The 13,272-nt window shown below is 44.1% G+C and overlaps 1 protein-coding gene across 5 annotated transcripts in view; it reads left to right on the forward strand.

Annotated features, from left to right (window-relative positions):
* PAPPA (pappalysin 1) overlaps positions 1 to 13,272 on the forward strand; it is a 228,109-nt gene that overhangs the window by 29,068 nt on the left and 185,769 nt on the right. For all 5 annotated transcript variants that reach the window (XM_073313934.1, XM_073313936.1, XM_073313935.1 and 2 more), the window contains one exon: positions 11,427 to 12,495. In XM_073313934.1, coding sequence (XP_073170035.1) covers positions 11,427 to 12,495 — 1,069 coding nt within the window. The remainder of the gene's footprint in view (positions 1 to 11,426; positions 12,496 to 13,272) is intronic.

Below are 13,272 nucleotides of genomic sequence, written 5' to 3' on the forward strand. Positions count from 1 at the left end.
TTAGCTCTCTGGTGGGTAAAAGGTTAAGAATGGAAAAACATAGGGCCCTCTGTGCTTGGGGGAGGGCGGGTGGTGTTAGGGACTCCTCTGACCAGGGCTTTCCTGACCCCACACAGCTGCGGGATGGAGTGTCAGATGGAGTCCCACTCCAGTCAGGCACAAATGGGAACCAGATCTCAGGCTCAGGTAATAAAACGGTCTTTAAGAAAACTCTTTTACAAGCTTAGGACCGTTGAATTTTCCTCCCGTACCAACTTCTACCAAAGCGTCAATGTCTGAGTCCTCCTTTAGACGGCAATAGTAATTAGTTCTGCCCACCCTGGTGCTTAGCAGGGACTGTCTTGTAAATCCTCCCAAATAGCAGAGCAGGATCAGTGTCCCATTATGGCTCTGGCACTTTAATCTGTGGAGCTCCATCGGCTGATTAGCATCAGACTGTGCTTAATGCTTTCACCATAGGAGCATAGACCCCAGGACCCTTGCCCCAGACAGGTGAAAGAACAGCGGTAAAATGCTGGTCCTGTTAACTTCAGGGAGCCCAGGATTTCCCCCCAGGAGTGTATCCTTCAAGGAGTGAATCAGAGGTCTCATCTCAAAAGCTGCAGCATTAACGCTTTGGGGGTTGTTAGGCTGTCAGACATCCTCTGAGAATAAAGAAGCAAATGCAAAAGGGTTTTAAAAAAACCCCTGGTGGTAACCCTTTTGGTGGTCAGCTTCTTTCTGGGTGGTCTGCCTCAGTCTCAGGGCACAACAACAGTCACTGTGGTATGTACGCCGAAGGCTGAAATGACCTGTTCTAGTGACTTCAGCTGAGCTGCAGGCGCAAAGAATGGGGCAAAGAGTTAATGATGCTAATTAGAGTCCTGAGATAGGTCCGTAGCTGAGGATGGTTTGGGTCAAATAAGAATCTTTGCCCAAAGATGCAACCAGAAATTGAAGGGTTAAAATAGCATAAGAAAGCTTGGATAAATTATATTTCCCACTGCCCAATCAAACACACGAACTGCCAGAAATCTTCCAAGGAAGCTTCTACTCATAACATTTTTGTCCCAATCTTGGAAACTCATGAGGGCCAGCTACTTTGGAGAGGCTTGTGCAAAACCAAACTAGAATTCTGATCTTCTGGAGGTTTGGCCATCACTTCCACATCTTGCCTGTTAAGAATAAAAGGTCAGATTTTCGCAGTAGCCATCACTTTTGCAGGTGTATTTTTTTCCCTCTGCAAATATCTGGGCCCACATTTTGCATCTGTAATAAATTGCAGGCATAACTGTTGGACGTTAAACATTTAACTATTTATGTTTGCAAATCAAGTAGTCAAATTACTTAATTGTGCTCAACATTCATAATGTGTGCAAAATTACAGGGTTGGTTATTTGCAGGAGGAAAATTATACCCAAAAATATCAGACTGGATTAACACCAAACTGAAAATCTGGCTCGTAAACTACATTCTTCCAGTTAATATATGGAGGCTACATCCTATGAAGAACATATACTATAGCAGTTAGATCACTTGAAAGAGGCATTTCTTTTCTCAGAAGGATGTTTCCTAGAAAGCAGGAGTGTCTCTGTGGTTTGGTGTATCGGTTTGACACTCGTGTGTGAAGAGGGGAGAATTTGAGTCACGAAATAATCGTGATTAGAAGAGGGCAGGATGCTTTTCAAGAGTGACAGCAGGAAACGAACACAATCAATCCCATTCTGTCTGCAGAATGGTTATTGTGTCCTTCTGTGTGAATCAGACCTAAAAAGTTTAGTTTAAAGTCTGCATATTGCCTCTCTAGCATCTATACATAGAAAAAAACATGGAAAAATAATATTTAACTCTTGATTAGGACTGTAGCTTCCCACAGAGGGCCAGAACTTCAGGTGGTGTAAATCCATTGACTCCAGTGAAGCTACGCAGATTTACATCAGGTGATAATCTGCTCCACATAGCCTCACAGTCCAGTTATATAACCAGCATGCCCATTTCACATGGAAATGCCCCTAAATTACCAACGAAATTCCCAGTTAACACTGATGTGATTTTTTTTTTTTTACAGTCTCCCAGCTGGGTGTCCTGGTTAGCCCTGATGGAAGATTTTTTTTGTTTTAATGGAGACTTTTTAGCCATCTGTCGGGTGCCGGAAGGAATGGTTGCAAGGTTGTCCCCTCCCCTCCCTCCCCCCCCCGGGTCTCCACTTGCCCCCATCCTGATCCTCCCATTTAGTTTAGGGGCTGCTCGTGTTTCCTTCTTTGTTCTTCATCCCCACCCCCACGCTTCCTTTTGTGCAGTGGTGTAAAAGCCATCCCCTTTGCAGCTGGGAGTAGTGACTGCTCAGCTGGTTCCAGGGCTGCCCTTGGAGCCCGTGTAAAGGTCAGTTGAAAGGGAGTTCTGAAGAGCAAAACAAGTTAGGTTGCCCCTCCCCCACTCTCCACCATGAATTTTGGCTGCATCACAGCCAAACTCACTTGTATACATCCCCACCTTGTTGCTCTGCTGTCTTGGCCAGCAAGAATGCTCTTTCAGGGCAGAATGTCTGGCCCTTTTCCTCTTCAGCTACTAGCTTGGCCAGTGCTGCCGCTGATTTACTTCCCTAGCACATCAGGCACAGGAGCTGGTGCGAGTTTATGAAATTAAATAGCATTTGGAACTGCCGGTCAGCTGATGGGCATTGTGTGCACTTGTCCAGTGACAGATATACTCCATAATCCCTCCAGAAGGATGTTTTCTTTGGGGACTCTCTGGCTGTCTGATCTACTTTGAAGTTCTGTGACCTCTCTTGACCCAATTTATGCACCAGGTTTCCATGTTGTCTAATATAAGCCCAGAAATTTCGAGGCCTTTGTTATTTAGATTACACTAGAATTATGATACAGCTTCTGTACAGAGCTGGCTGCCTAGTGTTAGCCCTCAGAATGGAGAAGGAGGTGCCACTGGGTTAGCAGAAACAAAGCTACGTTATTTTCCTATAGACCTTTGAAGGTTAAGCAATGTTTCGGTCTAAGACAGAGGGGAGGTAAGAGCTGTGGGAGCAGAGATGTTCATGTGTGTGGATTCTTATGTGTGTGTGTATAAATTATTTGTTTTAATCCTTGTGTGTACCTGGCTATATATGTCTCTCCATGGGCATGTAGGTAAATTTGTTAGTGTGTGCGTGTGATGCATCCCTGTGTATATACCTCTCCTTATTGTGTGTGCTCCTTGCCCACTTGTGTATGTGTGTGTGTATCTTTGTGTCTGGGACTCTGGCTATGTACCCCCTTAAAGTCAATGTAATGTTACTACTGAATTTCTCCTAGAGACTATGTGAAGTAAAATAGGAACTGTTGAGAGCCTTTGCCCAAAATTCACTCAAATGTGAAATTCAAAAGAAATATTTTGAGGCTAGAAAGAGCTGGATATAGAATAGAACTTTTCATTTTTGCAGTGGGACTCTCTGCTTCCTGATTATGACAATGGCTGCAAGCAGAAATGATGAAACCCCAGGAGAAAATCTGTTCTTTCAGCAAAACTGGCTTGTTGGAAACAGGAAGTTCTGGAAGTCCAATAAGAAACCTTCTTCACATTTGATTCCTAGCCAGGTTTTGCTGACCCAGTTAGAAGTTCAGCTAGTTTGGATGAGCATCCAAACCTGTGGGTGCTGTACTCGAATTGAGCCAAACTCATGAATGTCTTGTCTCGTTTTCTATATTTATAGAACAGCAGCCTTTCATAAATAACAAACACAGCTCTCTGATTGGTGGGCTAGATCAATAATAGGCCTTATTCTGTTAAGCTCCTATTGGAGTCTTGCCTGAGAAAAACTTGAGGAAAAACCTCAAGATTTAGCCTTATATATTTATTACATGCAAAAAATAAAGTCGTTAAAACATTATTAAGGTTGCAAAGGCAAGCATGGAAAATTTAGGAAATGCCAAAATTAAGGTTGCCTGTGCAACCTTAACTCTGTCCCCATGTGCATATGCATTATGATAGTCTTTAATTACATGACCACATACTGTTTCATCTCCACAGGGCTCCACCCTCATATTTAGGTAGCACCTCCCATTTTAAAGTTTGCTCAACACTTCCCTTTATAAGACTCTTTTCAGTTGCTTATAACTTTGCCAAACATTAACCCTTTAAGCAGAAATTTTCCATGGTGGGTGTTTTCTGCTGGGGCTGAATGAATTTTGAGAATTTTAGCCAAAATTATTTAGAATAATAGAATCATAGAAATGTAGGGCTGGTAGGGACCTCAAGAGGTCATTTAGTCCAGTCACCTGCACTGAGGCAGGACCAAGTAAACCTAGACCATCCCTGACAGGTGTTTGTCTACCCCTGTTCTTAAAAACCTCCAATGATGGGGATGCCGCAACCTCCCTAGATAACCTATCATGCACATACACACCCCGTCTTCTTTTCTCAAGAAAAAACATGCTCAGTTTTTGTCTTTCCTTGTAAATCAGGTTTTCTAACCCTTAATCATTTTTAGTCATTTCCATGAATGAGACTAGGGTAAAATAAGTTGATTTGCCCATGTTAAAAATCCTTGAGACTTTTTAAAAAATGTTCTAACTCCCCCGTGATTTTGTGCAGGGATCTGAAATTTGGTTGGGGGCTGGGAGGTAGAGATAAACTTTGTGTCATGGATGTGGCTTTTACTGTCCTGTGAGAATCTGCCCAAATGTGGCCTATATCATTTAGGTTTTGTGTAAGTATAGAAAAAAAATCAAGTCATTACCACAGCAGCTGTTTGATGTTTAATGATCCATTGTCTCTTTGAGGAATCTGAATCATGAACAGTTACAATTCGTTAACTGAGCACCACTCTCCTCAGATCCTGCAGCAATTGTGAAATGCTTAGGGAGATTTAGGTAAGGAGCAGTACTCCTTGATATTGATACTCTAAACAATGAAGCCAGGTGTAGTACTGAAGCACACTCTTCTGTGCTGTCGGATCTTGCTGTGTGCTTTGAGATCTTACTCTTCATAATCTCTCATAATACAGTAAATTATCTCTGTCCCTACCCCACGAGATCAGTCTGTAGGAGGCATCTTGCATACAGACAGCAGGTTTATTGTCACAGTGAAGCTCAGTGATGTCTCACGCCCATTGTTGGGGCTCCAAGGTCCAGGCCAGTAGCTGCCCCGTTACAGCATAAATGATTTAGTTATCACAAAGCCAGGACTTTTATAAAGTTCATAACTAACCAGCCACTGCAAATGTATATATCTCATATTTAGCTGTGCTGTTCATGCCTCCCAACCCTGATACTACAAGCATATGGGGCCTAAATCAAATCCTGTAGCATTGCTTGTGAGGTGAATGGCAAGTATCCGATCTGAATTCAGCAAGGCAGGCAGCAGCAGAAAAACAAGTACTTGTTCCTGGCCTGAGCAGTAAACTGCCACCTGGGCAATTCTGAGGTGCTTTGCTTGAGCCAATACTTGCCCCTGGGAGTGCCCCAAAGGCTGCTTGGCAGCATCGGAAATGGTACAGATGGAGTTGTTTTCTTAAGTACCTTGGAGTTTGAATTATTTAACTGTTCTGGAGGAAAGTGTGTGGAGGCTGGGAGAGAAGGGAGAGATTATTTCTTCCCTTCATAAAAGTATATTGGGTTCAACATTGTACCGTGAAATATCCAATGCAGAACTCGAGAAGCTGCTCCAGTGGATCTTCCCTGACTTACCCAATAGCATGGAGCATGGGGATACTTAACCCAAATCTGTCTGTTTTAATTAGTTTCCTCTGGACAGATAAAAGCTTTCTATAGGTTCCTGTAGAATATTTGCTCTGTCAAGCATTCCTCTGTGGCTTTGATACTAAACGATTAAAACATGCTAGGGGGAAAAAAACAGCCCCAACCTTTAGCTCCCTCTTCTTGGGCCCCTGACTGCAGCTTTGATTGTTGACCTAAATTCCCCTTTCATAACGGAGTCCTGTCACCTCTGGTTGTAGTCTCCCAGCACAGCAGGCGTGGCCAACTTCCAGAAGTGCAAGGTATTATTCCCTCCCCGCCCACTTCTTTTCAAGGCTCCCGTGGACTCTACAGCACACCTGGTGGGTTCAAAGTCAGCTCACCCCGCCCCAAAAAATGACACCACAAGCTCCCATCCCCCATTGCACAGTAAAGTGAGAAACCTGCTTTGAAGTAAAGATTTCAAACCTTAGCTAGTTCACCGGCTGGGTTGGTTACCAGGAAGCTGTTGTTAGAGACACAAGAAATAGTGCTGAAGTGATGGAAGGAGGCTTGGAGTTTGTTATTGATCATTTGAAAATGGATTATAGCAGTTTGCACAGGTTACTTTAGCTCCCTTCCTTGTGAACACTGCCCACTGAGAATGCTACTTATAACTTTGGCACGGAGAGCTTCTAGCTGTGTGTCCCAGCCTCTCTGTAGCCGTTCCTGATCACCATCTGCTGCAACCTCAGCATCTTGAGTTTGGTTACAGCAGCGCCTCATAGAATCATAGGGTTAGAAGGGACCCCCTGCTAAGATGCAGGATTTGTCTCTAAACCATCCAAGACAGAATGTTCCCCCAATGACCTTTCTTCCAAAAGTTCAGCAACCGGTGTCATATATTATATGCACAGTGCAAAATTCTCCCCTGTGCAAAGGGCCCACACAAAGATAATGCACCATTTCAGTCCCATACAGTCCCCTAAAACAAAGTGGGACTTAAGTGGTATACAGGCCTTGTTCATGGCCTCCTGCAAGGATCAGTTATGATTAGCAGAGGTATACTGTAGCAATCATGGGTAAGGCTTCAAACATCATGAGTTTGGCTTAAAAAATTGTGAGATTTAAAAAAAAATAGACTTCTGGTTATTTTTATTTGCTTGCTAGGTTTTGAGTCATTGGGGCTTACATTTTCAAGCTTTCATCTGCAAGCACAAGAGCTAAAACTTATTTTTTTCTTTGTAAATGAAAGCTGAGATTCTGACCTAATCCCCTAACCCCAAGAGCTGTGGCTCTGAGAAAGCAACAGATATCATGAGACTTGTGAGTTGGCAACACCGACAGTGCTCATCTCACCTAAAGTGCTATCCATCCCTAGCAACTCAAGGCAGGCAAAAATGAGGAAGAACGGCAATGTGAAAATTGTGCACTTTTTTCGGTGGCGGGAGGAGGGGCTTTGGTTTGATCTCACACCATTTCATGGCTGAGAAACTTTGCTTTTCAAGATGTGTTTGTCAAATTCCGGTATTGCACTGAATCATCTGCAGAATCATTGGCCTAATTTTCCTGTACTCTGCGGCCCCTTTACGCCGCTCTTGAAGTATAAAGGGACTTTAAAGTAGGTGAAAATCTACTGTAGCAGAGCAGTGGGAAGGGGCCTTAGTGGCTCTTTGTCCTGTATTTGTACAGTGCCTGGCACAGTGGGGTTGTGGTCCATGACAGGATCTCATAGGCACAACCACAGTACAAATAATTAATAATAGTAACAATAAGAGTATAAATTATGTGAAAGTTGATCATGAGAACTACATTTATAAAATTTAAATTTCAGTCATTTTGCTCAAAAACAGGCTTGATTTTGGGGATGCAAAGGGGCACTTTTTGCTCAAAATGTTTTTAATGATTTCTAAGCGATAACTCACGCCGATGGACTCATTTTACAAAGTCAAAATAAACTGTGAAAACCTCTGATTTTGACGTTTTCCACATGTATGGAAATTATTTCACATGTCCCTATTCCAGAGCCCTTTCCTTTGTTGTTATTAGTGGGAGTGATAAATATTTATATTTTGATGGAGCTCATAGACCCCAATTGGGACTGGGGCCTCATTGTGTTGGGCATTGGACAAACACAGAAAAAGAGATTGTCCCCTACCTGAAAAGATGTATAAACCGAAGGGAAAAGCAGATGAAGGTAGGGGATGTGGATGTAACATACAAACAAATGGATATTGTGAAGGATTGGCACAGTTTTGTAAGTTACAGCTATTGTAGGGTTTTCCTCTCCTTTCCCCTCTTTTCCCTCTCCCTTAAAAATAAACAGCACACAAATATTCTATACATCCATAAAGCTAGTCTGTCTTGGAATGGAACAGGTCCACTCTAGCCTTGTAGCTGTGGTTGGATACCTGCGATGGTAAGTGCTTGAGAAAGGAATATTGCATGAGAGATATGGTCATTTGGGTTGACTGATTGGCCTTTGCCCTAAACCAGAGAACATAAGGAATCAGAATATTAAACTGTTCCATCTCAGCAGCATTCACACAGGCTGGTTCATTAGTGTCCCCATTGTCACTACTTATGTGTCCTCTGTTGGCTATAAATCTTGAATTGATAGCAGCTGTTTGAGGCAAACTCAAGCCACATTGCATCACATCAGAGTTCATTGCACAAAGGAAGAAGGAGGTTTGGTACATTTCTATAGTATTCCTGCAGCAGCTCCGTCTGTTTGAGGTCAGTTGCTAGCCCCATGCAGCACATAAGAACAAGAGGAAGAGGGCTTATCATGGTCATGAAGAGACCATTCTAACTTTCCTCTCAAATGTCCCTCATTTTGAGGGACCTCACTCGTCTGAGATCCAAAGTTGCTAGGATTTGATATCCTTGCACTTTAGTTAGTGAAAATTTTCTATTTCAGAAATAAAAACCAAGGCTACAGAAACAGATATTTACATTTTAAGATTTCTGTGTGAATGTTTTTTTGAGTGTCCCTGTGCCCCGGTTTTCAGTCTCGGCAGATATGGAGACGGTATTGTTATGTGCAACTTCTTAACTGTTCCTCTAGCAAACGCCCATAAAAGTCTGTATCTTACTATAGGAAAGGTGTGTCTTGCAGCTCTCTATCCCCCAGGTGTCCCTCCGGTCTGGGAGGGACTCTTTCCATACCAATACACACCTCAGGGCTCCCTCTATCCCACACTGGAGTGGGGGGGATGCATTCTGGACTTCTAGTCCCGAGAACCTCTTATGTGGATGAAACTTGTCTTTCCAGTGTTCCCATCATTCATTACAGTATTACTTACCCAACACCATTACATGGTACTTCCATTGGAAGTAACATTTCACTTAGCACATTAAAAGGAAGTGCAGAAGAGAGGGCACATCTGAAAATGAGTGTGTGTGTGTGTGTGTGTATATATACACACATGCATGCGCGCACACACACACACATATATATATAGTAAAGAAATAAAGCAAGCTGGGAGCCCTGACACCAAAACATCATTGGCAGCTTTGAATTTGATAGTATTCATTTCCTGGGTAAACATTCACCTTAGCCTGACTGGAAAATGTCATTTTTAAACCTACTTGTTTTCCTTCTCCCTTCTCTCTCCCTTCTCTCTCCCTCCCTCTCATGATCAGAAGTGGCAGTATAAGCTTGAAGCTGGTCTTGTAAAGGTTTTGAACTGAGTGTGCCCTACAGATGAATAAACACATTACCTTCCTAACCCTGGGATCTCTCTTCCAAAGGAAACAGGAAAAGGGGGAGCTTAGAGCCCCTGGCAAAATAACAGTGTGCAGAAAAAAGGCCTGTTTAAAAATTTTCAGACTTCCCATCAGAGGATTTTGGGGCTGGGGGGGAAAGGTGGGTGACAGAAGTGGGGGAAGGGAAAAAATACAGTGACTGCTCCCGTAACCTTTGCTCTGTTGATATTAGACAAGACCACACTGTTAATGAGTGATTGTTAACAGATGGCTGTTGAGCAACTTGTCCAGCTTCAGAAGCAAAAGACGTTGTCATTTGGTGGTGATGGTGCTGGGAGGGTTAGGGTGCAGAGGTGAGGTAGAGGGATATTTAGTCTTTTCACGGAGATAGAGCTGTCAAAGATTTATGATTTCAAGTCAGGTCTTTTGGTGGCAGAGGGTGGGAAAGAGATTGTTTTAATGCGTTAGGGCTAGAATGCCATTTAGTACAGAAGTCCTTACTTTTTTTTCAGTCAAGGTGTCTACTATTAAGAGCTGAGGGGAGGAAACCTGTATTCCTTTATCTTCCTCAATCCCTGTATCTGACACTGGGAAAGGACTTTCTCTAAGACGGGGTGGGATAGGGTTCTGAGGTGGCATTGGGCATACACTCTCGCAGGTGCTTGACTGGCCGGTTCTTGTTCACATGCTCATGGTCTAACTGATCACCATGAGTGGGGTTGGGAAAGAATTTTCTCCCAGGTCAGATCGGCAATGAGCTTGGTTGGTTTTTTTACACCTTCCTCTTCAATGTGTGGGTGCGGGCCACTTGCCAGGATTATCTGAGTCTATCTCACTGAGTGATTTCCCTGCCATTGTGGCGGCCTTGGGCACTGGTGCACCTCGGTCTCTCCTATTCTCTGCCTGTGGCAGAGTTGTGTCTCCTGTGGGTTGTATACTTGAGTCTTAGTTCTGTTGTTGGGTTTAGTGTGTGAGTGGCTGGCTGGGTGGTGTTGGTGGCATGTGACATACAGGAGGTCAAACTAGATAATCTGGTGGTCCCTTCTGTCCTTAAACTCTATGACTTTATCACTGTGACTATGGTCTCTAACCCCCAGAGTGCTCTCTCTCCCATTTTGGGAAGTGATTTTCTCCATACCTCTATTCCCCCCACCACCACCCCATTGCTCCCTGTAACCCTGGGTGGGGGACTGCTTCATTCCTCTAACTTCTAGAGCATGCTTTCTCTTTTCATTCCTTCCTCCCTTCCATTTCCCTTATATATTTAAATTGAGCTATTTGGACACACAATGAACCAGAGAGCGCTTTGCATGTAGGTGAGTAGAAGCATGGATATGTAGTGTATGAGAGAGATCATTAGTATCTGTTCTGTTATGGTGTAGTAAATGGATACACATCTTTGGATGTGTGGGGGATCTGGAATACAACTTGTTCATCAGATTCAATATAAGTGTGTGTATGTTTCTCTCACCAGTTCTCATTGGCTGGGATTTTAAAAGGAGCCTATGGAAGTTAGGCACCCAAATCAATCTCAGCAGGATTTGATCATTTAGCCCTTAGGTTCCTGTGGAAATCCCATCCATTTAGCATTTCTCCTGCTGTATTAAGATTGGATCTCATATTCATTTCTCCTGCTAAACTTTGCATACAGGTTGTTCCTCCTTTTTCAGGGGGAGAATGGACCCGGGGTGGGGGAGGCAAAGAGGGAGAGAGAATTAGCAATCAAGGACATTTCATAAGACTCTACTTGGTTTAAACCAGTGAGGTTAAATTTATGGCTCAAATGAAGTTAATGAGACTACACAGAACAGCTCTCCACTGCTTTGAAATTGCAAAACAGTTCTGGTCTTTGGCCAGGGAATGGGGGTCCCATTCACACTGCATGCCTCTGGCAGTCCTTGACCTTTGATGCTAAGTTCTCTTGTATGGCCACGCGGCCACCAGATGGTTTAACACCACTGGTCTACGCCAACCCTCTTAATACCTCTATATTTTTAATGACAAAGTAAATACATTAAATAATCTGTTGTCACCCTTATTTATTCCTATTTCTTTTTTGGGGGCCCATAGGATTATATGACAAATGTTCTTACACCTCCCGTGACCGAGGATGGGTCCTGGGGATTAACACCGTCAGTGACCAGGGGAATAGAGACCCCCGCTATTTCTTCTCGCTGAAGACGGACCGTGCTCGCAAGGTCACCACCATTGCTACTCATCGCAGCTATCTTCCCAACCAGTGGGTGCATCTGGCTGCCACATACGATGGGCACTTGATGAAACTCTATGTGAACGGAGCCCAGGTGGCCACGAGTGGGGAGCAAGTGGGCAGCATCTTCAGCCTTCTGACCTTGAAGTGTAAAGTGCTCATGATTGGAGGAAATGCCCTGAATCAGAACTATCGGGGTTACATAGAACACTTCAATCTCTGGAGGACAGCCCGGTCCCAGAAGGAGATCTTGTTTGACATGGGCCAGGTGGTTCATGAACTAGACACCCCTCTACCTCAGCTAGTTCTTCAGGAGAGTTTACTGAATGTGAAAAACACCTGGTCTCCCATGAAGGATGGCAGCAGTCCTCAGATCGAATTCAACTATCACCATGGCTACTTGTTGGATACCAGTCTGGACCCTCCTCTTTGTGGGCAGACAGTCTGCGACAATGTGGAGGTGATCACCAGCTACAACAAGCTTTCCCGCTTCCGCCGCAATAAGGTGGTGCGCTACCGGGTGATGAACCTCTATGACGACACATATCAGAACCCCACCGTCAGCCGGCAGCAGATTGAGTTCCAGCACCAGCAGCTGAATGAGGCCTTCAGCCGCTACAACATCACCTGGGAGCTGGAAGTGCTGGACGTGAAGAACTCATCCCTCCGCCACCGCCTCATCCTAGCCAACTGCGACATCAGCAAGATTGGAGACGAGAACTGTGACCCCGAGTGCAACCACACGCTGACTGGGTACGATGGAGGGGACTGCCGGCACGTACGTCATGCCCTGTTCCACAAGAAGAAGCAGAACGGCGTGTGTGACATGGATTGTAACTATGAGAGGTACAACTTTGATGGTGGGGAATGCTGTAACCCGGAGATAACTGATGTAACCAAGACATGTTTTGAACCAGATTCTCCTTACAGGTAGGCAACTTCTTAAACAAATGAGGTATTTATAATAATACCTGTGAACATCAAACTAATGGCAGTCCTGCCAGCTGTCCATTCCTCCATATTTATTGCTTCTCTTGTATTTTTTCTTTCCTTTGTGTGTGTGTTTGTGTGTGTGTGTAATTGGCGCACACTTAACCTGTCTCAGCACAAGTCCTCAGACCTGCCTTGCCACTGAATCCAAATTTACCCTCTCACCACCGAAGATCAGATTGTCAAAGATTCAGACGGCCAACTCAGGGAAATCCACAAGCTGTAGGTTATCAGCTGTAGGTTAGAGTGCTGAATAGCTGATTTTAGCCACAAGCTCTCAGAGTGTGGGAGTCAAAACCATAGGAAGGTCGCATTTGGTGAGGCTCTGAGTTGAGAGCGATTAAATACTTTTAGGCAGACTTCAGTTTACTGAGACTTCTTTAAAGGATAGACAGTTTATTCAGGGCCCTTTAATGTTATGTCAACGCAGCTTTTTTTGTGCACGCATAGGGAGGGAATGTCATTCTGCAGTTACAGAGAGGAGAGGTCTGAGTATGGGGGCAGGGGATGGATCACTGGATGATTACCTGTTCTTTTCATTCGCTCTGAAGCATCTGGCATTGGCCACTGTCGGAAGACAGGATACTAGGCTAGATGGACTTTTGGTCTGACCCAGTTTGGCCATTCTTATGAGTATCAGGACTTCTAGCTTCTGTATGAGCTCTGTGTCTTTGAGCAAGTAACTTAACTGTCTCAGTTTACACAACTGAAAAACGG

This window comes from Lepidochelys kempii, chromosome 16, assembly GCF_965140265.1.
Source record: "Lepidochelys kempii isolate rLepKem1 chromosome 16, rLepKem1.hap2, whole genome shotgun sequence".
NCBI lineage: Eukaryota > Metazoa > Chordata > Testudines > Cheloniidae > Lepidochelys > Lepidochelys kempii.